At 41.1% G+C, this 25098-nt stretch overlaps 1 protein-coding gene across 2 annotated transcripts in view; it reads left to right on the top strand.

The window, feature by feature from the left end:
• The first annotated feature begins 93 nt into the window (after positions 1-93).
• Positions 94-25098, top strand: part of PIP4K2A (phosphatidylinositol-5-phosphate 4-kinase type 2 alpha) — a 100002-nt gene continuing 74997 nt past the window's right edge. The window contains exon 1 of one of the 2 annotated variants that reach the window (XM_026039411.1): positions 94-234. In XM_026039411.1, the coding sequence (XP_025895196.1) occupies positions 94-234 (141 nt within the window). The remainder of the gene's footprint in view (positions 235-25098) is intronic. The other variant, XM_026039413.1, reaches the window with a different exon arrangement.

Raw genomic sequence — 25098 nt, 5'->3', positions numbered from 1 at the left:
CCTCCCCGCGCCGCCGGGCGCTGACTCGCCCCTTTCTTCCTCTCCCTCCCTCGCCGCGCTCCGCCGGGCTCCCCCCGCCCCGCCGGCCGCGCCATGGCGGCCCCCAGCACCGTCGTGCCCGTCATGGCGAGTAAGACCAAGACCAAGAAAAAGCACTTCGTGGCGCAGAAAGTGAAGTTGTTCCGGGCGAGCGACCCGCTGCTCAGCGTCCTCATGTGGGGGGTCAACCACTCGGTAAGCGCCGCGGGTGTCACGGCGGGGCGGCGCGGCCGCCCGCGGCGCTCGCAGCCCGGGACGTCGCCGCGCCCCCCGGCGCGGAGGGCGCCCGGCCGCGGGGCTCGGCCGCGGCTCCCGCATCCAGCTCCTGCGGAGGCGGCAAGGAGGAGCGGCGCGCCGGTGGAAGCGGCGCGGAGCTGCGGGAGTTTTCGGTGCCCTCGGTGTCCCCCGGCGGGCTGGTGCGCGGGGGGAGGGGACAGGGCCGCTTGTGGATGCGGGGGAGCGGCCGGGCTGGAGCGGGAGCGCGACCTTCGGCGGGTGCCCCGCGGCGCTGCGGGCTCGGCGCGGGGCTCCCGCCGCCGCAGCGGGACCGGGCCGGGCCGGGCCGGGCCGGGGGGCGCCGAGCCCGGGGCAGCGGCCGCCGTCCTGAGCCGAGAGGGCGCAGCAAAGATGCCCGGAATCAGGCAAGATTCCGCAGGCGAAGATGCCCGGAATCGCGAGTCAGGGCAGCTGTGCCCACAGCTGCCTCTGCTCTCTCATAGTGCAAAGCCTGCACTCCCCAGTGGTGCTTCTGCCTTGCCTGCAGTCGGTACTTAAGAGCATCTAAGAATAACTGTTTGCAGTTTTAGACTCCATTTTTTGACAGGTTCCTTAGCATCAAACTCGATATTCATTTTTTTTTCCCTGTGTCTCTGAGTCCTGTTTGTCTTTCTTTGTGTATGTTTTAGAAGCCTTGGCCCAAAACCTGAAGTCTTGCATCAAGTCTAGTCACTGTTGGATCTGCATGAGGCCACACGGTGCCTGGACTATGATCCAGGGGGGAAATACTTCAGCTATGGGCATCCAAGCAGTATCAATGACAGAGATGCTGCCCCGGGGAGGCTGAATTGTCTGCTTTGAGATAGCCCTGTAAGTCGGTCAAGGATTGTGACACAGAACTTGTTTCAGCTGCAACCAGTGACATCCTGTGTCACGAGCTGATAAGAGGCAAGATATTTATCTACTCAAGAAAAAATTCTCTGCCCGTGGAAGCCTGCGATGTGCTATTTGGGAGAGCTGGGCTTAAGTGCATGAGTGTTTTTTGTTGCCCCTTTAGCGGGACAGAGAAGCAGGGAGCGGAATGACTAGCAGTCTTTATGGAAACCCTGCAAAATAGGTTTCTTGTATGGAAGTAAGGACCCTGGGCATTGCAGGGTAGGATGTTTCCGATGGTAGCGTTGGAGCAGCGAGCAGGCGGGAGCAAGACCCGAGCGGCGCCTGCGCAGAGCCTCTCCGAGGGGCCGGCGGGAGATCCCCCCTGTTGCAGCCCCTGGAGCGGTCGCTACAGTAATGTTCCTTCTGGAAATGTGGCGACTTCCAGGGGAAGGGCCTGGGCCCTCTCGCTGGGGCTGTGCCTGATAGCAAAGTACACAGTAACCAACACAATGCGGGAGTAACTGCGGGGCTCATTTGTTACTAGGGTGCAGAGAGTCCTGCCAATTACAGTGCCCAAGACAGAAACAGGCCGGTTCGAGCCCTTGAGATTAAAAATGGTGAACTGAAATCCTGCTGGGGGGCAAGGAGAAAGTGCACTGATCAAGTAGCTTCACTTAAGTGCACATTTGCATTGTGATTTGTATTATAAAGTGAAATGGTTGCAAGCTTGAATATGTACTGTGTTTTGGAGATGTTCTTTGGTTTCCTTACCCTGCTGCGAGGTGTAATCTTGAATAATACTTTGGGCGTCATGGAGGCAAAACCCTTCTGACTTATCTTTCATGCCCTCTGGGTCAGTCTGATATGGCAAAAAATCTAAATATCTCTTTGTAGCCAAGAATGCAACATTTAAGGACCGTAGGCTCTTCTGTTAGGAGAGGGAGAATAAAAAGAAAGAAAGATGCTTGCACTGTTGGTTTGCAGCGTGCAGGCATTTCAGGCATGTCCGACACTTCAGGATTTGTCCTGCAAATGAAAATGAGCAGTTAGTCTAATTGCAGCGGGCTCGGATATCGCAAATAGGAATTTCTCATGGGAGAAACGCGAAGTACGTGCATGGATTGATTAACAATGGAGGTTAAGGATTTCCTAAGCAGAATAAACAGAAATCCATAAAATGTAGGGCTAGGAATGAGCATAAACATAGTTCATGGTGATAGTAATTCAATAAACTTCGAGCATAGTAGTCATCTGGAGGGAAGGAGGGGAAAAGCTGCWGAAGATCGGTTTCCTGTGCTGTGTGTATCAGCTAACAAGAAAGTAGCAGCTTGAGCCCCAGAACGTCAGCTCAGAATGAACCATACATTGAAAATCCGAATCCGAGACACAGTTCCCATATTTTTAGCACAATATAAAGGAGGAAAGGACTTGGTGAAGATAAGTAGACTTTTCTCCAGGCTTTTTGACTTTTTGAACCTGGGCAGAATGTCGCCACACTTCATAGTTCTGGAGGACTTTCAAATTCTGGGCTGAATATGTGAAGAAACTCTGTATAGGAGAACAGTTCTCTTAACTTTCTTTAACTGTCATCTCCTAGAAGGAAATATGACCTCGGAAAGGAGAATCTAGCAAGTGGAAGCTGCAAAGGGCTTTATAGGAAATGTGCGTTTCTTGAGGAAAAAAAATATCGTCAAAGAGGTGTCTTACCTAAAGCTTTTTTTTTTTTTTTTTTTTTTTTTTAAGCCTTGAAAAGCTGTTGGGAATGGTTTTTGTGGTCTCAATTTTCTTCAGCTCGAAGTAGAGGCATCTAATGCAAATTCCTGCTTGGAATACCCTTCAAAAGTGTTGTTGAGTATGACTGTGGGTAAGGGGGAAACAACATGTAAGCAATGTTCAGATATCTTAAGATGATGAGTGGTCATTTTTAGAGCAATAAACTAGGTTCTTGGGATGCTCCAATATTCTTCTAATGAAACTTTCTATTCAGTGAAAGAGAACAAAATTGTGTCCCATTCTTTAGACGAAATTCTAGCGCTTTGATGACTGCCACAGCAGGAAGGACTAACTGCTGCTGTGCTGGAGTCTTGCAGGCATCTGCATCATTAAGAACTCATCTTATCTTAGTATTTTTCTTTTAATATTTTCTTTTTAATCATGTCAGAGTATTTTTCTTTTTAATCATGTCAGAGGTAATATGTCTGTGAGACTGAAGCAAATGTTGGAGCTCAGCAGTTTGTGTGACTTAAAGCCATATTTCTAGCCATCTACCTAAAGAAAATGCTGTATTTTCAGAGCAATGTGTTACCTTAGGCATGGTAAATACCCTCCTTATTCTTGTCTCTATATTGTCACTGTTGGTGGATTTCCACTGTGGGAAGGAAATGGGGGAAAGAGGATGGCAAATATATATATATATATATGTATGTATATTTTTTTCTGGTGCTTTTGGGAATCATTCTTCCAATCTTGTATTTGCTGCCTTGGTAAACTGAACTGATTATTACTATTACTGATTTCCCTGGGTACATTTACAGTTTACATCGGCAATAAATCTGTTCAGAACCCATTTCTGTTGAAGTCTGTAAGGAAAGCTGGACATGTATAGAGGAGTAGGCTTTGTCCTCCCAGATATAGAAGTATGGGTTTTGCTTGGGTGTTCTTACTGTGCATATATCTGCTTTTTTTTTTTTTCCTTTTGCGTGTTTATTTTTGTAGTTTTGTTTGTTTGTTTTCAGTAAACACTTTGAGGTAAAGAGTGGGCCTCGCCTGATGCATCAATCATTAAATTTAGCAGCAAATGATTCCCCGGTGCAGTTCTCCAGCACACTGTAGAAGTTTAAAAAAAAAAAAAAAAACAGAAAGAAATCCGCACAACTTGGCCTCTAAAATCTGTAATCGCCATCTGTTTCTTGGATGATTACAGGCTGATCTAAAAATTTATCAGTACTCCAGTGGCACTTGCTGCCTAATAATTGAGCGGAACAATAATAGCACATGAATRGAGTGACTTTTTCCTTTTTTTACCCCCCAACATATTTGCAGAATACGTCAAAAAGCATGCGTTTTCCGTGGGTGAAGAATTCCAGAGATTATTGACTCAAAGACCTCCTTCAGCTGCTCTATGAGGCGCTGCGAGCCTGATGCGGCTGCTGCGCGCTCAGCTGTAATCTGGCTTGATCTTTTTAACAAAAGTGGAACAACACAAGGATAACAGTAAAAGGAGTGAAAGCTGTGGAGCTCTTSTGTCTGCCAGTGTAACTGCTGGGCTCGGTTACCCTTTGGTTGTGTGACTAGCACACAACCTAGTCACTAGTGTGACTAGCAAAATGCAACGTTTTTCCCCCATTAATATATCCTGGGATGTGTCTGTCCCATTAGAAAAGCTGTTATGTTTCTGCAGAGATGTAAAGGTTTGTGTTCTTGTAAGTTTTGTTGTTCTTCCCCCTTCTCCCCCAGCTTGTTCAGAATCAACACTTGCCTGTCCCATTTCAAACTCTTTATCTAGACAAATGCACAAAAAATAGCTCCCTTCTTCATGCTTGTCCTTATGTTTTAATAGGACAGCAGAGAGCTTGTTAAGTAAACGTGTATCCTCTTAATTTAAGGCTTCGTAGTACTGACTATCTTCTCTGTTTAGAGTTTCCTGTCTGAAAAACTTKGCTTTTGGAAGACGACGCTGAAAGGGCTCGTTAGGCAAATTGCAGGAAAGACACTGTTGTGCTCTCTGAGATAAAAAGTCTTGACTTACGTTTATAATCRGCTTCCTTAAAAGCCCCTGCCACCAAGAGGCAGCACTGAGACAAATGTAAGTTACAGGAGTCGATTCCTTCTGGGTCCGTGCTTGATACAGGCTTAATCACAAGTCTATAGCGTTGACTCGGGSCATTAGCTGTTCTCAGCACAACAGGCCCATTGGAAACTGTGGAAAGGGCAGGACTGGATGCTCAGCTGGGGGACTACTATTTACATTAGCACAGAACCTCACCATAGCAATTGTGTTCTACCAGTGGCTTTTCAAATGAGTGAGACCAACTCAAATTATTGATATTTCTGAGTGAGATCAAGATGCGCTACCTGTGGGCTTGAGAAACCTTACTGCTTCATGTAGATGGTAGTAGAGAGAAGGCTCTGTCCAAGAACCTGAAAGAAGCAATAATAAAAAGCACTGATGATAGAAACACAGGTAGTAAAGCAATTAAAACTACTTAAGTCATCTGTGAGTCCAGCTCTGATGTTATTTGTAGGAGGAAGTAGCAGAGGAGAAGCCACATATTAAAAGCCTAAAGGGTTCTTTGGGGAGGGAGGGTGAGTGTTAAGCTTTGTGCTGTAGAAATTAATTTCATATTGCCCTTGTGTCCAGGGGGCCAGGCTCTAGTAAAAATGCCAATTGTAAATGTTTATAATGATGGTGTTAAATGTAGTGCCTGCTTCTGCATGAAATAAAATGGGCTTGGTGTTTCCTGGGAGTGTCTCTCTCTCTCTCTGAACTACTGAAGAGGGAACATACGAAGCTTCTGATAGGGGTGAGACAGGAAGAGTTGTGAAAAGAGATGTAATAGCGGTTTAAAAGCTATTTACTGTGTTTTCTTCCTATCTACCAAATGGGGTGGTAAAAAGGCTGGGACGGGGGTTGCCTCTATATTTTGGAAGCTGAATGTCACTAACCACAACAAGGAGCCTTGGGCGGTGTTCAGCAACACGGACAAAGCACATTTGTTTCACCAACCTAACTGCTTCATCAGTTGAGTATCCTCTACTGTTGTGTCTGCTATCTAGAGACTCACAGGTGTATATTTTCCTGCTACATTTTACAGCACACAATTCCTGCTGCTCAGTCCTGCTTTCTGCTCTTCCCGGACTCCAGCTCCCGCCGCAGGATTCCGTAGCGAACTCTAAATAATGCAAGTTCATGATACTTTAGCGTAAGGTGAAACTGCCCGTTTTTTACTGGTCTTCAGCTGAATCCTGTCAGAGCTGAAAGCTTCATCCCTTGTAGTGGGTTGTTTAAATATATCTTGACTTGCAGAAAGGTTGGTCTATTGTTGTTGCTGAACTGTGTGGTTTTAAAGTCTTGAAAGAAGTATCCATCACTCTTCAGTTTCTTCTGGCTTTTAAGTGTTGGAGTGCTGTTGTAGGTGAGTGACTCCAGGATGAATTAATTAATTTATGTTTACTCCTAAGTCCTATTTCTGCGATTTTCTGCTTTTTRTATTTGAATTCTCAATATCTATCAAAAATCCAGATCCCTCCTCTTCCCTTTCCATTGTGGGTAAAGTAGCTGTTACTTTGCAAAATAGCTGGAGCAGAGCAACAAATTGCTGCCTCAGCTATGGGATGGTAATGACAAACCTCATTAGTTTTGATGGTATACATCTAGGTATGCAGGGAAATGAGTTAGCTTTGAATAGTTGAGACAGTTACTTCATGCATCTGGTTTGCTATCTTGAACATCTGTCTTATCCTCCTACAGCCTGGCTTGTTCTATAGTAAGTTAATTAGTTTTGTGCTGAAAGATTGCTTAACTAGGATATCGKGAAGGTTGTTTGAAGAAGCTGAATGCTGTAGCAATGAATGTCACAAAGCTGAAATGGAAACATTAGCTTTCACTTCAAAGAGGAGGTTTGAATAGTTTGCAGCAAAAACATGGCTATACACCTTTTGGAGTGTTGTTTTTTTTTCCATGAATTTCAGTGAACAACGACTTCATGCACAAGACAAAGTAATTAGTCTAATCTAATTCCTTTGCATATTTTAAGTTCCCAAGGCAACYCTAATATTCTTAACACAGCTGTGTGTGCATGCATGATTCCTTAATGTTATAAAATACCGTGTGTGTGTGTGTGTGTGTATCAGTTGTCTCAGTTACGTTCTATCTCTTCTTCCACACAATCCTGCTGTTTCTCTGTTTGCATCATATCAATCAAGTCCTTGCCATTCGAGTTTCTCTGGTGAAGAAGTTCAGCCATATCTGTTTTCTGTGACTGTGTCCGGTTCCAAACTAACAATGCAACAAAAATCATGTATCTTGAAAAATTTTAGGTGGACCATAATTCACCGAAGTTCCCTGTCCAACCGTGCAAACGGCTCTGCCAGCTCAAAGAACATGAAATTGGTGCAAAAGTAAGCAGAAAAGGTTCAGCAAAATAGTTTCTTTGGGAGGAAGTGCCAATTTGTGCTAGCATAAAGTTAGTCCAGCTCCAAGCTCCGTAGTGCTGGAGCCAGCCCAGGCAGGGRCTGCTGCGTTTGTTTTGCGCTTTCTGAGGCTGTTCAGAACCTGCGGTGGCTTCGTTTGGGGAGATGCACTCGAGGAAAAAGTCACACCGCAAGGAGCAGGTCGTGTAGTTTGGCTAAACTACAGTGGGTCATATCCCAAAGTAACTGTCCTAGGTTACAAAAGGAGCTGTCAGCACTCTGGGGGTTGAGTGCAGGGGGGAAACTGGCCTTGCTAATTTTTAACATGCACTTTCCTAACTGTTTAAGACGGTCTTTAAGAGGAGCCCCTCTTTAAGAGGGGCTCCAAGTTAGCAGGATTTGTACTCTTTGACTGACTAGTGATTTCACAGCTACAGTTTAAGTTTTTACTTAGGGTTATAATGTTGATCATAGTGAGATTTTCTAAACAAATATTTTTACTGTGTTTGTGTAGCGGGTTCAGCACTCCTCAGCATGAAAAACTTTCTGCTTTTTTTTTTTTAACCTTTTAAAATAGTCATATCTTTTTAAGAGACTTAATTGTTTAACTGGCAGTTCCCTGTATTGTTTTGTCATCTTTTCAGTCTTGGCTTTATGGAATATTCTGAAATGTGACCTTTTAATTTCCCCCGCCATTTCAGACAAGCTGCTGTGGCTTCCTAGGGAATGCAATTTTTGAAGTTGCTTTTTAGATGTAAATGCCAACATTTGGAAGACCTTTCAAACGATACTAATTCTCAAGGGTCCTTTATCAAGTGTTTCCTTGTGAGATATCCCATCACAGCTGTAGCCATCACCCACACCCTCCCCACCTTTGGGTGAGGGAAGGAAAACCCCCAGCTTGGGTAGCCTAAGACCTGTCAAAACAAAGCACCTTAGTACGAACTCACCATCCTGATTGAAACTGAGCCAGACCTGGTTAGCCTGTGATGCCAAGTCTCAGTAATTCTGCTACAAAACTAATAATTCAACTACAGTGTTCTTCATGTGTGGGAGCAAGGTGGTTTTGAAGCTGTTTTTCAGCGTTTCGCTCCTTTTTGATACTTGGTGTTTTGTCGACTCTGCTTTTCCACCTGCCTTGGTGACCAGAAACATTGCTAAGTACAACTGGTGCCAGTATTTCAGAGCTGCTGGTTCTGCTTCCATCTCTACCTATTTTCTCTCTCCCACTTGTCCTTAAAGTTACCTATATATAGGTAGGGACTTTGCTGGTATGCTGCTGTTGTGCAGCCCTATCCTGAGCTGGTCTCTAGGAGATTATAACAAAATAGCCTCTAGACAGGAGAAAAGAAATGTTGAAGTATGTGATTTTCAGGGCACTTTATGCTRTGGCCTGTAAATCTGATGTGTTTTGGTTGCCTGTAGCTAGTAAAAGTGTAGATTCATTTGACATGAAAACATAAAATATAGTTATTACATGTATATCTGAGTCTGCCAAGTAGTTATATTTAAAAACTCACAGTTAAATAATTTTATTTTTACCCTAAGATCTTGAAGGAGTACTTACTCAACCTATCTAGTCTTGATTGGTTATTCAAAAGAGTTTGTTGTATTTTTGGGAAAGAGCGGCCTCACATCAGCTGACATGGGCCCGGAAAGCCCATGGGCAACCTCCTTCACCCAAGCTCTGCAAACTTCGAATTGGAGGACTAGGAAATGACTCATTTGAAGTGAACCGTGGCCCCAGGGAGACTCACCGAAGTGCTGTAGTTTAGTGCCACCCTTTTCAGAGGGCCGTTTGTGGCTGACGGAAGTTAAGGTCTTGCTAGTTCTGCATTATTCATCTGCTCTTTCCTCTTATGATGGTAGGTTAGCATGGGAGGATGGAAGAGCTTTTTCTGGCATAATTGTTCTTTTTGATCCTGATCAGAATCAGAGCGGTGATTTCTCAGTCTGGCTGATTTTTTTGCTTGCAGTTTGTTAATCTGAGATCAATGAACCAGCCAGGCTCTTCAAAAGCTCTCCTAGATATTACTGCTCATCATCTGCTTTTCTATGGCAAAAGCTAATTTACAGAAACAAAGTCTTATTACAAATTGACATGTACATTTATTTGATTTTTGACTCAATTAAGACCAAAACAACAGCTGGAGGAATTGCTCTATCAGGAACTCGCTGCCACTATAGATAAAAGGGCAGAAGGATGTTAAAAGGCGAGTTCCAGGGCTCTTGGCCATCAGTGTAAGTCATTTGAAAGAGTTATACCCTTTGAGAAATAATGTCCATGGCAATGTGTTCTGTGACTCCTAAAATAGGCCCTTTCTTGCAAACTAAGGGAGAATGATGGTCTGTCTCGAGTCCTGTCCTCTGAATGATAAAAACCCTTCACAATGCAAAGGTGATTCTTTCTTGGAAAACCATATTTCTAATAATTTTGGACTATTTTTTTATATATATATATAATAAAAGATAATTTGAGGGTGTTCTTACACTGCAGAACTACAAAAGTCATCCTTGTGTTACATTTCTTGGTACTTAAAAACGCTGGCTTTTAACTGCATGTCATCCTATGAGAGTTATGAGAGATGGGAAAATGATRATGATTCTTTGGCTTTGTCCTGAGTTACCTCGCTGCTCTTGAGGTAGCACAGTGCTGACCACACGTATGCAGGAGAGATGCTCTTAATTAGGACCAAATGGGTACAGAAATATGGTTTTCTGGCAAGCACTAATGCGGTCACTTAAGCAGCTGTGTCTGCCTCAATAGCAAGACTAAAAGAGTCATTTCAAAACTGCCTTTGTGGTTTAGCAAAATGTCCATTGCTTAGCTTGCAAAGCAGGCTTAAAATGTGCCAGGTGAGGCTAGTGTGTGTTGCTGGTTGCAGTGCATTTGTTAAAATGGAGTTAAAACTTGCTTGTTTCTCTTCAGGGGGACATAGCCCCTTTTCTGAACTAAAGACATCATCTAGAAACTCATCACTTACCCATAACCAATATTCCAGTGCTGCTTGAAATGCTGTTTGCTTTTCAGTCAATCCCATTCCGACAAATCTAAGATCCTCTCAAATCAAAACCAAGCAGAAATTGGATCTTCTGTGTCTAGTTTATATGCTCTTAACTTGTAGCCTAACCCCCAAAACAAATGGTTTTGGATTTGTTACGTGAAGTTTAGGTTTCCTGTTTAAAGCCTTTGAAGAGATTAGGAAGCTAATCTATTTTTTTTTCTTTTTCTTTTTTTTTTTTTTCTAATGGAATAGCAGGCATTGTTTAAATTAAAATTGCCTAGGTCCTTAGTTAAAAGCTAAATGTAGATTGGGTTGGCTAGAATTTATCAAGATTGAACTTCTATAGCTGTTTTTTTCTTTCTTTTTCCCTGCAAAGGCTTCCCTGCTTTTATTCACCTGCTACTGAAAATTGACTGAAATACTTAATGTTAGCTGACATTGTTCACTCGAAAGAAGTTTAATACCACATATTTAAGTAGGCAGAAGAATTAACAGAGGAATGAGATAGTAAAGCACAATTATGGAGCTATATGTACTCCATTACTTCCAGTGAGTGTCCTAGCTGGCAAGCGAGCCTGAGCTCTGAGCTGGTTTGTCATAATCCCCCGGCTTAGTTTTGTGTCTTCCTACCCCGTTCCCCTCTGAGGCTTCAGTTCCTCACTCTGTCAAATAAGTTTTCCTCAGAGGTTCCTGTTACTCCCTCTTTCCCCTCCATTTCTCCCAAGGTATGTTGAAATCTTGGCAGCTTAATAACTTCATAGTTCAAATATTTGAAGAAAGCTTGAAGTATTTTGCATGTTCTGCATTAAAGGTCCCTGCAGAATGTTGTCATCTCAAGGGATGGGGGAAAAAACAGTGTTTATCAGGCAAATGTATGAAGAGAGGGAGTTTTTAGACCCACGTGCCTCGTAGGCAAAGGGAAGAGAGAGAAAACAGGCTGTCAGGAATGGAAGTTGTCATTGGATTGTTACTAAGAGTTGTTTGAGATGGACCATGTAAGTGAGTGGGGCTTCTGAACCAAAATTAGCCGGGAGRGTATAATCTTTCTGCAGTTAGCTAACTGTTTGTGTAGTTATAGATCTATTTTTGTCTTGTAGAAGATCTGCTCAAGAATTCCAGAAATACCCTAGATGACGTTTGAGGCGGGGACTCTACGGAAGGCGGACTCGATAATCACAGTTCTCTGCTTTAACTGTCTTCTCCCAGCAGCTGGTTTTGCACTTTATTTGCAGCAGTATTAACATGTTGGTTAGAAGCTCAATACTRTGTAGTAACCATACCCAAAGCAAGCAAGTCTTCGAGCACAAGCACAAATCTTCACTATTTTTTTCCCTAATAAATTTCACGAAGAATTGTTGGTGAGAGCCTTCCCATTTCTAATACAGTTTCACTGGACAGAAAAATAACTAGTTTGCCTCAAAATGAAGCTTGATATTGCTTTTGTTTTAATGCTTCTCTGGATATTATTGTTTTAAACATTTTTGTGGAATATCAGTTGGTGTTGTTTATATGAGGTATATTGATTTGCATTAGAAATGTGTATTTTATATTGGTAAAACCAGTAAATTGAACTACGACATGATTGAAAAGAGAAAACTGGGGTTCTGGAAAAGAATTAGGACTTTTAAGTATCATAAACCTGCCCCCCAGGCCAGAAATCTGTAAATGAAGAACATAAAATGGTGCTGTCAGATGAAACTTTAGGGAGTTTTTATTCATGTAAAAGCTTCACACCTTCAAAGTTTGTGAAGAGCAGGAATTTCTTACTGTGTATGGTTTTGTACAAGGAATGCAAGAGCTTTCCAGGTATTATAAAGTATAGCTCAAACTTTGCCCTGTGGTCCACATGCACCCCATTTTTTGATATTAGATTGACAATTTGGCTGATAATACTTATCTGGGTAGTCCTGCTTTTCTTCTTGTGCGCATGATGTGCCAAATATCTTAAACATAATTCTGCAAGTTGTAATCATATAGGATAATTTATGAAAATGATCTTAGTTGCTGAAGTGTTTTCAAAAATGTGCATATCTCTTATAGAGCCAAATTCCACTAGTAGCTGAGATTTAAGATATCACTAGTATCTTAAATGTTATGGAAGGATGGATAAAGGCCTATAGTGTCACCCTCTGCATTTAAGGCTGTTTGGGTTTGTTTGTCGTAACTGCTCTTTAAAATTTCAGAGACCTTTTATGAACAAATCCAATAAAACAGGAATAAAAATGTCAACTTTTAGACTGTAGGAACAGAAGGTTGAAAATACAATGTGAGTCACAGCACTTCCAATGCATGACTGAGGGTAGCTTGCAAAATTTTCTGGAAATAGGCTAGTCAGAAGGGTGGTATTGTGGAATTTTACTGTATCCTCTGGGACAGAAGGGTGGCTAGTTTAGCTTATTGCTTTGGGAAGTGCCTTCTAAAGCCTTATGTTCCTGTCCTCCTGCCTATCTCTGCTTAAGTAAGGAAGTGCCGGAGAACAGCTTCGTTTGGGATTCTGGTGGATCTGGCAGGATTTGGTGTTGAATGAGCTACTTCTTTCACAGCTCCCTCTGGCTAGAGGTTGCTCGGGTATTAATCTAATGACCGATAAATATTCTCCAGAGCATCATTGATCATCTTTTACTATCCAGGCTATGGTTGCAAAATAGTTGCATTGTTTTTTATTTTTTTTAAAGAAATATTAATAAATATGTTAAATGTGTAAATATATATAACTTTTATGTAAATGCTAGGAAAATGTCACTGTGAATTCTGATGCTTTGAAACTAAAAACATTCAATGCTAATGAAGTTACTAAATTATTGYGAGTGTGTTTGAGAGAACAAACCCGCTGGATGTGGCTCCGTTCAGAGGAGCAGTTGTTGTTACTAAGATGCTTTCAGGAGGCTGCTTGAAAGAAAAACGTGCAAGTGCGTAAAAGTGCACACAACCAACTCCTCGAAAATATCAAAAACCTGAGACTTCAAAGTTGCTATTTAAAGCCAAGGAGTGCCAGCATTAACTTTGCCGTCTACCATTGCCTTTGCAAGTTGAGTCATAGCTGTCTACCTCTAATTTTTTTTTTTCCTTTCATATTCTGGATGATCTCTGATCTCTTAGATTAACAAAACACTGTCATCTGAAGGTCTCCGGGGGGGAATATTAACTACTTGCACATGGAGACCTAACACTCCTGGCTTTCCCAGGATGTGCCTGAACCTCCTTATCTCATCCTGATGCTGCATCATAAGGACTTCCAGTTATTTTGATTAGCTTCAACACCCCTTCCTCCTCCTGGCATTTCCCACGCAGGGGTAGGGGAGCAGCTCTGCATTGGTGCAGACCCTCATTCTGGCAGCCAAAAAGCCTGAATGAGGCTCTTGGACAATTGTGGTGCTGGGTCCTGGYATTCTCATGGAAAGCACTAGCTAATCCAGGAGACACCAGTTTATGAATTTCCTGAGAGTTTTCATTCATTCTCCATAGGTGATATTTCATACCCAACTTAAAATCTTGGATGCTAGGTAGAATATATTCATGTTAGGCGTGACTATTGCCTGAATTTTGTATGATTCAGGAAGCTTGGAGATGTAGTGGTTAGTAGCAGCTTTGCAAAAAGGGACATTTGGAAGTTGGGTCGCGTTAGGTGTATCTATCTGCATGTAGCTGTAAAATGCAAATATATTAGTGGTYAGGTAGCTACATTTTATATATGCAACTAAAGAAAATTGTAAATACTATACCAAAAGTAGGGACTGGTATATCCAAGTATGACACTGTAATTTCCCTGGGCTTGAATACAGGCAGTTATCTTGGCCTGCAGCCAAGGACACAGGAGGCTTCTGGAAAACTTCCAGATGCTAATGGAGCATGTGTATTTTGATTGAATTTAACTAGGGCCAGTGAGTCTTGGTCTTCATCTTTTGCTATGTGTTAAAATGCATGTTTTTTTTCTCTTAAGTATTAGTCTTTTACTTTAAATACTATTTTAATGCTCAAGGGCATGCATAATCTTCATGACATGGATCTCYTATATGTCAAGCTGAGCAGGGGCTGAAACATCTATGTTAAATGAGTGAGAGGATGCAGCCTCCTGCATTAAATTTTCTAGGGTTGTACTCTGAGAACAAAACTAGACGGTCTAAAAGCCTTGGAATATTTCTTTGTTTAGGCAACTTCAAATCCTCCCAAGAAAAGCTACTGCTTGAGTTGTATGAAATCTGTTCCACTATTGAATTAACGAACTGTTTGGGAATAAGGGAATCTAACATAGCAGAATTGTGAGCTGCTGGAGAAGAGTTAAGGCTTGCAGTTTGGCCACAAGCCCTTGCATCAATTACCTGCTCATCCGTTTGACTGCTGGTGAAAACGCAGCGAAGAAATGGATGATAACGCAATCCTTCATGCTGCAAGGTCTGCCAGTGCAGGGAAGAATAATGCATTAAAGCAACGTAGTATGGTGAGGCTATTCTTTTGATTTACAAGAAATGGAAAAACTCAAATTTCAGACACCAAAGAATGAATAATTAGGAACTGCTAGGCAAATGTGAAAGACAAGTGTAGGTTTGATAAGATACTTCTCCAAGCATCTGTTACCTTGCTGCAGCAACCTGCTGGCCCCTTCTCCCAAACCAGCTATGGGCTCGTTTGTGTGAGTGCTGGTCTGRTAAGGGTAGGTGGCTATGTGTTGGGTAGCTCAGCTCTCCACGTAGAAATGCATTAGAAGGTTTATATTAATGGGTTGTCAGGTTAAGGAGCCAGGCTAATTTTGCTCAGGAGCGATAAAGGATGAGGTAATGCTCTCTCCTGGAAAACTTCTTGGAACAATAATTGATGGGAAAACATCAATTCCTGATGGTCTGTGAAAATGAAGTGTTGGTAAGCTTGCAAAGAAGGCCACAGCTCTAAGGTTACTTCTCTTGCTCTCCGAATGGGTTTAGCAGCTCTCCTGCTGCTTGGTGTGCTTGCCCAGGTTACTGGCATATGACTGCAGCATCACTGCAGTTATGTTACTGATGATCCCTGTTTTATACAGAAGCATTTACATTTCAATGAACTGTCCTTGTTGTGGCATTAGTCTTGTAAATTCTTTTTTTTCCCCTCTCTTCATGAAGAAGTGATCTCTGTCTGTGCTCCATTATGGCATTTATCTCYCCAGACTTACTTTTGGTCCTTACACCAGTCAGTAAAATTAATTTTCAGGGCTGGTACAGCTGCCTCTTGTAAGAAAGTATTGCAAATACATAGGCAGGAGTTTATTTCTGCATATGAAAGCTGCTAAGTTCCCATTAAACTTTACCACATAATAGATGAGACTACAACCACATTTAATAAATTAAATCTAAATTAAATCTTCAAACAGGACTCCTGTGTCTCTACCGTGCTTTTTTTTTTTTTTTTTTTTTTTAGTGCTCAAGAGGTGAATCAGGACTATGTAGTGAACTGCTGGGGGCAGAATCATATCTTGGCTGTCCCAGAAAGGGGGCTGTGTGTCACGCAGAGGGGAGAAAGAGCATCAATTACCTCGAGGCTCGGGCAGCTCTATGTAAAACCAGGGAGGTGCAGTCTATCCCTCACTAAAAAAGCAGAAAATTAAGTGATTTGATCAGTATTATAGTGTTCGGCTTTTTRTATAGAATAATTCCAGTGTATTCTAAAGCTGAAGTTACTCAAGTTTAAAGAAATAYTGAATTCTTGGAAGTTGAGTGAATGATAGTAAATATGAAGTCTGCCCAATACTAAGATCGTCTTATTTTAAGCATTGTTTTTCTGGGAGGGAGACTAAAGAAATAAAAACTGAWTTTTTTTTTAATATTCCTGGACTGTCGTGGAATTGCATTGTGGATAAATCAATAAAACCAATGTGGATAAAACTGTAACATAAACTGTTTTAAAATGCATTAACTGCATTTTAAGCAACATTAATCTAGAAACTGGTAAGAATACTAGTTTTACAGTTAACACATGTAATGTTATGGAGTGAGCTATATGTATATGTATCCCTCTCCTGCATAAGAAGTGGTTCACGGTTTGCAGTCAAGTACCTTCCAAAAAACTGCTGGCGTTCGTGAAGCCAAGTTAGTATTTGGCTTCTTCTACTCTTTCCTTTCTCAGAAAGCACCAAAAAGAATAGCACCAGGCCCAGAGCCTCAGCTGACTCCTGTTTCTTCAGATTCTTCGCTTTCTTCTTTGCTTAATTACAGTGCAGTGAGTGGAAGCAGGCTCTATGGTGAAATACTTACTGCATGTGCTGATTTGTAGCATTTTCTATACAGTACCCCTTGTAATYTTGGGAGATTAAGTTGCCTTTAGACTGCTTTTGGCATTCATTTTCTAAAAGACACTTGCTGCAGGTATTTTTTCAGTGATGTAAAACAGTAGAAAGGTGAAACTGAGCATGGAAAATGTGGTGGAAGGAAGATGATACTGAGCAAGTGGCATGGTGTCTGTGGTGTCTGTAGTGTGGTTATGTTGATCCGGCTACTTTTACTTTGGAATTATTACTCCAAAATGTATGGATTTAAGTGTGGTAAAAGTTACAAATATGAACGGTGTCTATAAATAACGAAAAAGTTTGTTCCTATACTTCTGTAAGTGGAGCATTCCGACTGAATTTTTAATAGTTTCAGTTTCATTCTCTTCTCCAYCCCAACTTTAAGTAACCATGGGGGAAGACATAATTTCAGTTAAACACTGTAGTTAAAAATGAACTTTTGAACATTGGCTTTTGTTCCAAAAAAAAAAAAAGCAAACCAACCAAACAAAAAGATATGAAATGGCTTCTTAAACACTTTAGCCGTAAATTGCAAGTTTGTTTTAGCTCTTGCTATTTTGTTTCCTCACGCATTAAATAATTTCTGGCCCAATGAATGTTCTTTAGCAAAGAGTTAGCTTTTTTTTTCCTTCCATGCTGGTCTATAGTGTTTGCTGGCATTAGATTTGTGAGAACTCTGGCATCTGCACTGAACTACGTGAGGAACTTCTGCCTGCCTAGCTGAAATAGCTAGTGCTACCCAAAGAGACTTAACAAAACACACTTGTCTAATGTGATATACGTTGAACTTCACACTCAAAAGTAATATTTTCTTTATAAGATGCCCTAAAGGAGACTTGCAGAGGATTGGACTGCAAAATTAACTGCTGGGCTGTGTATTTTTATCAATATAGCTGTAAAACTCTTTGCATTGTGTGAATTATCCTAAGTGTACAGTAGTACCTCCTGTATCCATTGTACTTGCTTTCTGTTGCTCACATCCAGTTATTTAGTGCATCTATGCCACCAAGACAAAATCGTCAAGTAACTTGAGGTATTATCAGTTTTTATTGGAAAACAGCTTCATATTATTTACTTACGTTACTGCCAGCCACAATCAATGTGTATTTTAAAGTAGTGCTGTAAATGTGACTAGCAAAAGTCCCTGAGAGATGCCCCATTTGGCAGTTGAAGCCTTTCGGTGTATGGGACACTGCATGTAAAAGATTAGTTACGAGTTGCTTTAGGAGGTGGTTCGGCTCAGAATTGATATGTCTGACCTGCARAATTAAGAACAGCAATATGTGCTGGAAATGGTCTTAATAGTCCGCTGCTTTTCTCTTTCATTAGACAATTTGTCTGCTGTTGTACAATGCTGAGACTGAGTCCTCTCCACCTGAAGCTTGTTTAGTGAAGGCACTCTAGCAAGGATCCTTCCTAGGATGCCTTCTGAGCCATGGCAGGGATGCCACGGAAAGGCAGCCTTACACTGCGGGGAGAATGAGATTCTCGCCGTGTCGGAGGGGTGATCTGGGTCCCAGGAGCTGCGTGTGCTGCGATGGTCACGCGCAGTTTGTCTGCTCTACTTGACCATGAACAGATCATTAAGGCTACCCGAGAAAGCTGCTACTTTGGCGCTAGCTTTGATATCTTATGATGTGTAGCAACTTGTCTAGGCATAGACTTTGTTCTGTAGGGATTTTCCTTTTTCTTTATTTTGGGTTTTTTTTTTCCTTTTTTTTTTTTTTTTCACATTAGAATTCAGAAATGCCAGCAATCAAAGCAGAGGATTATGGAGGTATTTTTTTTTTTGTGTGTGTTTTTATTTCAGAAGCTTGAAAGGAAAGTTCTGTTCATGTGCTTTTGACTGGTGTACTCAGAAGTCCTCAACTCTATTTTAAAGTTCTTCTGGGTATTTAAAAACTTCTCCTGATATTTAACTTCTCCTGAATTCATAAGGCAAGAGCTTGACTCTTGCCTCCCTGCTCCCTACCCCACAGCTTTCTCTGTGTAAAATATTATACATRGGGATAATGCCTGAACATATTTGTCCCCATCTAGTCTATGCTTTTCTCCACCTCTAATAGGGAGCCTGGACTGCCTTAAAACCTGCATCTTTAAGGAAAAGGGTGGAAAATCAGTATCTTGTCCTGTTGTATAGGGAGCAACCCGTGTGATTAAAAGGGGAAAGAGGCCAGGTTTACCCCTATGTTGTATATTGTAGTGCAGTAACATATATGTCGAGGAACTATTGGCTTATCTATATTCAAATATGTATTTTCACTTCCAGTATAAAGAGGTTCCATCCTAACCTCCCTTGTTAGAGTAGATAGATTTCCCAGCTATCAAGCACTTGCAATGAAATGAATGGTAATGCTGTTGTGTCTTATCCCACAAGTGTAAATTCATCTGTATTTAGAAATAGGCATGTGTTTAGTCATCTGCAAAAGACATAAAATGAAATGATAGCAGTGAGTTATGTGGATAGTATTGGTGCTTGCAACTATTTGCATCTTGAGCGCAAACAAACAGTTCTCTTGTTTGAAGACTTATTTCCTAGGTCAGCTTGTATTGAATAAAGCCCCTTTGAARGCTTCTTCTAAACCTTATCTTGATTTAGGTTTTATAATGTGTGTGATCAATGAAATTGTGATATCTCTCTGAGAAAAGTTGTCAAGAAACAAAGTAAAGCCATGCACATCATGACAATAGTTTGGATTTATAAGCAAAGGAAGTTGTTATTATTTTGGATTGTTTTGTGTATTTTGCCAGTAATCCACATGGAGTCTGTCTGCAAAGATATATCAAGCTCCATTTGGATTTATTGACCTTCATTGAACCACCCCTACTTTACATGATGAAGGGGGGTTTTGTTTTGGATTTTTATTTTAGTTTTTTGAGATTCACGTGTAAATTACTATTGAGGAGACTGGATGTATTCTAATTCTGATGTACTGCGGGGAGAGACAGGATTGGCCAACAAATAAAGTTCAACTACCACTTAGATCACCACTGTTATTGTTTTAAGAGTTGTAAATGTAATTTTATCATGTACATGTTTGTGTCTGTAGGATTTTAGGGKTTTTTTKTTGTTGTTGTTGTTGTTCCTTTTTTCTTCTGTCTCTTTCAGAGAGGGGAGGGGAAGGGCTGAAGGAAATACTTTGGAATCAGTGTCAGTCTCTCTGCTTGCACAAGTGTATCCCRGCTGGTATGGAGGGCCAGCTGTGCTTGCTGTACATCTGTCATATACAGCTCTGAACACACGCAGCGGTTCAGAGAAATAGGTGGTAGTGGACAAGACTGCCTTCTTTAAAACACATGCCCTTCCTCATGGAGGGCTTCCCACCCTATCTGCTGGAGGGGCAGCAGAGCAGGGCCGAGCAGTCCAGGAGGGTCCTGGAGTGCATTGGTTATAGACTTCCTAACACACGGAACCAAGGGGCCAGAGAGGAAAGGCACCTGCTGGACCTCAAACTTAAAAACAACAAACTAGGTGAGGATGCGAAAGTCGGAGGCAACTGTGATGGCATCGACCATGTGTGGAGTTCAGGATCCCGCAAGGTCTTGCTCTGCTGAAAGAAATCTGGAGTAATGAAGACTGGTGGCAGTGGGAACACTTGGACTGAACTCCAAGTGCTGAGGGAGCTGGACAGTGTCCCTGTGAAACCACTGTCATCTGTGGAAGGTCTTTGCAATGGAGAGAGGACCCAGAAGACTGGAAGAAAGCAAAAATCACTCCTGCCTTTGAGAAGGAGAGGATCGAGGGAACTGATCGGCCTCCCCTCAATCCTTTCCCTCTTCTCAAGCTTATTGAGGCCGTGCCTGGAGTTCTGTACTCAGCTCTGGGCTCCTCAGTGCAAGGGAGACATTACTTTGATCTGGTTTCACTTCACTTTAGAAGGTAATCAAGGACAAAGTTTTGTAGAACCTTGTGCTTTTGGTCTGTATAATCGAAGTTTATTTTCAACGTATCTTTTGAATATGGCACTGTTAAAATGGCTTAGAGATGTCATTCGACRTTTTTGGTATAAGCTATCCATCTTTTATTACAAATCCTTGTGACGTGGTATGGACTTTCTTGCTGTCTGCATTTACAAGAAGAGTAACTGAAATGTAAATGATCAGGAAGGTGGATGTCTGCATTGTCAAGGACTAGTTGCTGCTACTCCAGTTCATAAGTAATGTATATTCTATATAGTCAACTTCAAATTCTAATGACTTCTTACAGCACAATGGAAATTTAATTGAATTCCAATGGTTTTGCTCCAGTGAATTTCAAATAAATCCCAAAGTGACGCTAGCATTGTTTATATTGTTTCTTTTGCTCCCATTAAAGACCTTCCTGACTAATTCTTTGCAAACTGATTATAACTTTCATATTCATTACTAAAATAGTCTAAATAGAAATACTGCTGATGAAGAAATATTGCCAGAAGTTACTTGTGACTTCACTCTGGGGTGCTGCTCTGATGCAATTTAACACTTTCTGCATCAAAATAACCTGTGAGATTGAATCAGTTTTGTGAGAGATACCCTACAAATGGTTCATCGCTGAGAGGGAGCAGAGGCAGCTGATAATCAAAACCAGTGCTTAGTCCCTGCTTTACCGTCTAATCTTGGTGCTTTCAGGTATTCATCTGGATAATGGGAATGCTTGCGTTTTAAATCAGCCTGGAATAGACAAATGGAAAGCTCTGTTGAGGAGTTTATTGCAAGAATAAATCTTGCCCCTGTACTTGTCGTGCCGTCCTGACTAAAATTAAAGATTATGTCTCTATGATTCAAGTAACTGCCAGGTTAATAGTCCTCCCTACTCCCCAACCACGGAATTTTTATAGCCAAAAAGTTTCTCGCCTTTTGTCTCAAGTGCTGCAGGATTTAGAAGTGACTGGATGCTTGAATATACGGACCTCTAGCTTGCTCTAGTGTATATGTATTTCTGGTACTATGTTAGCTCGTTCTTATTCTTTCTGAAATATTAGCTCAAATCTAATCTTGCAGGGACTGATACCACTATTACTTTTTGTGTTAAAAGATACATAAAAAATGAGCTTCAGTTTTATTTTTTCTACTGCTTTTATCTGAGGAGATGAATAAGTTGCRAAATTATGAGAAGTGACCTTTTATTCAGATTAGTCTGTGCTCTTTAGTATTGAAGTCCAAAGCTGYCACTTGTTCTATTTGAGACTTAATGGAAAGAATGTAAGGCTTAAGTGAAATAAAGGAATTACAACGAGTGGTCAGAGCTGGACACTGTGTAATCTTGTTACACTGTCTTAACAAAAACACACGGCTTTGATGGTTGTTCCTTGGCTACAACAGGATTTGAGCACAGTTACTAATCTGATTTTTTGTGACATAAAACATCAAAGTATTAAAGCAAAATCACTCATGTTTACTTACCTACTTCTGTGTAATGTGTATGGTTAAGGCTTCCTGGTYATTGTACTCTTTTCTAGTTGTTACTTATGTGGCAGTCTTTATTACTGCTATCAATTTTTTCAAAATAAAGAAAGCTTTTGTATGATGGCTTAATATGATGRTTTCATATGATGATTGGTGCTTATCGAGGGGAATTAGAGCCTGTGGATGGTGTGTGACGAGATTCTGTTGCCGGCCTAGCATAAAGAGCATCTTACGTGTTATATAAGTTCATATTATCAAAATTGCTGTCAGAATGGACTTTAAAATCTGAAGGGGGATGGGGAATCCTACGTTTTCAGAACCAATAGGCTTGGAGTAAAGAAACTTTGCTTGCTCACTATTCACCTCCTTATGAAAAAGCTAATAATTGATATTGCTGGAACCTAAACATACTTCTCAGTGTAAAAACCTCTTAAACCTCACTAATCTTTCCATATGTGGTATCAGTTATAAATAACCTTCCATGTATTCTCGCCAGTCTGTCGCTTCAGTTGCTATGTCTGCGAGAGGATGAAACTGWACTTTGTTTTCCTCTATGCGATATCCTCCCTCTTTCTCTGTGTTACTTCAATATTATTTTATTTGAAATGCAGGCATATTCCCTATACATCGAGGAACTGTGATTCTGTTGTACTCTGGCATCTCTGGGGTTTTTTGCCTCTGTGATTTTGCTTTTTACATCAGTTTCTTTGAGCATTCTGTTGTGAAGAAAAATAATATTTTTGTAAATAAAAGTTGTACTGAACAGGCTATTCTGGTTTGGAAATGAATTATGGAAATCTAAGATTAAATGGAAAGCTGTTTTGAGGACTTATAGCAGTTTATTTAACCATTTTGTTTGTTTATTTGTTTCTATAATTTATTTTTTTWAAATATAGAGTATAGATTCTGGACTTTGTGGAAGTGCTTTTGTTTAGTAGCATGTGAGACTTGATTCTTGTTTGATTCTTCTGSTATGAGGAAGCAATTCCTAAATTCCTCCTTAACTCTATTTCCAGCTTCACTCCAAACTTGTGACCCTTATTTTGTGAAATATTGCTGTTTGACTTGTGTTCCTATGTCCGTGGTCTGCCTCCCGTCACACAGCCCATGTGTTCACATGATTTATGTGCCTCTCCTCGGGRAGGAGAGGCTGGTAGGAATTCACCTTTTCCCTTTCTCCCTGAGCCTTTTAATCGGTTTCTGGTTTCTTGTGCATGGAATATTTTTGCCCAGTAAAACAAGTTCAAGGTAAATTTATAGAGAAGGAATGAGCTAAATAACAAGTTCTCATTCATGCTTTACAAAGTTTGCTGTATTGCAAGTTGAAATTAAGACACATTGATTTACTTTTGTTTAGTCAGATCAGCTAAATGTATAAAATAGATATAGACTTACATCTTCCTGGCCCCATGTAACAGTGAATAGAGCACTTCCTGCCACATCAGGACTATCAAACTGTTTTTTTTTCCTTTTTTTTTTCTTTTTTTGTGACTTAGTAAACAACAGGCTTCACTAATGTAAAGTAGTTGGTTTGTTTTATTCTTTTAAGAGATAGTTCTGCATTTCAGCAATGCAATGGATAAAAACAGTTCTGTTCACTGGCCCTGAATAAGTGCCTGCCTCAGATCCACAGTTTTATTTGGAGCATTTAAGGTACTTAAGAGTCATAATGGGCTCATTTTTATTATTGAAGAGAGACCCTTTGATGGATCTTGTTGCACAGCTTAACTCAGTTACTCCTAAGTAAAGAGTTTAAATGTCCATTTAAAAAAATATACAAGGAAAAGGCTGCTCTCCCTGTGTTACGCAGTGGCCAACATGAGCAAGGCGGCAGTGTGACCAGCATCAGCAAGGAGCGCTGCTTCGTGCGTGCAGTGACACCAGCTTAGCCGCGCAGGAACAGCCAGGCGCTCCRCGCTGCGAGTGCCGGCACATGTGGGAGGGGAGACTGAAACTGATAAGCCCAAATACCTCAGCCCTTCCTCCCAGCCTTATTTATGTCTATCTACTACCTCATGCCTTCTCCTTTAGCTGTTGTTCATAATCTTTCCTCGCTCATTCGGGTTCATTCCATGCTCATTCCTCTAGCATTCCCAGAAAATGTGTATAGCTTTATTTTTCTCTTCTGAATTTAGTAAGCTTTCTTACACTTTTACCCAGTTAAAAATAACCCTAAGGAATAAGGTGATTTTAGTAAAAGCTTCCCAGTTTTTTCTSTAGCTTCTTTTGCGGTGCATCCTTCACAGTGCTAAGAAGAATCCAYAAGGCTTTTTTTCAGATGCAGAAGTATATTTTTAACATTGAATTTGATATGTGTGTCATGGAGATAATCCTCAAACTAGAGGGCTAGAATACTTGTATGCTGTAGTGTTTGCTGCATTAGAGTTTAGTTTCAACAGCARCACGTTTCTTTTTGTTTTATGTATTATTATATGTGCATGATGACTAATATCTGTACTATATGAGATGAGATTYGGTTACTGAGAGCATTTTAGCTGTGGCTAGAGCAAGATTTGCTATTCATAAAACTTCAGTATTTAGAATAAAATGTGAGGAGCTGTAACTGAACCCTGTGACTTCAAGCTGAATTGCTAACCAAGTTGGTGGCCCTTAAAAAGGGACAGGCCCCTGTTAGCTGCTCTAACCTCTTAGTGTGGCAGGAAACTATCATGTTCCTCCTCCATTTGCAACCTAAAGCAGCTCACRGGGAGCTCTGCCAAGGACCTGAGCTGGTCCAAGGCAGGAGACGGGGAGCTGCCCATGGGGCTGGAGCAGGAACTTCTCTTTTTGTCACTGCTGAGCTGTTATAAGACCTCTTTAAGATATGATGAGACATGCTCTTAAAATCTGTATCCTTCACACCTTCTGAAGTCTGAACTTAAACTATTGTTAAAATTCAAAGTTGAGCACCCCGTCTTTATAACCACAAAGTGTCAGCTTTCCTGTTCTTTTTTCCATGTGTAAGTGCRAGAGATTGGATGAAATTACAAGTAAGGGAGTTTCAAGGTAGATTAGCAACCCTATCCAGAGCAGTTGTCTCTAACTGTTCACTGCACAATAGCAAGTAGTAATTACTGAATGTGCTGATGGCATCCTTCACTTTCTTTTTTATTTTGAAAATATCTTTATTTTACTCATTCTAACAATAACAAACTATTAATGTTGTACAGTGAAGATTGTTTAACCTGTACC

This window comes from Nothoprocta perdicaria, unplaced genomic scaffold (assembly GCF_003342845.1).
Source record: "Nothoprocta perdicaria isolate Ctin4 unplaced genomic scaffold, notPer1 scaffold_23, whole genome shotgun sequence".
Lineage (NCBI taxonomy): Eukaryota > Metazoa > Chordata > Aves > Tinamiformes > Tinamidae > Nothoprocta > Nothoprocta perdicaria.
The sequence above is the reverse complement of the archived record's forward strand: the minus strand, read 5'-3'. Positions and strand labels throughout refer to the sequence as shown.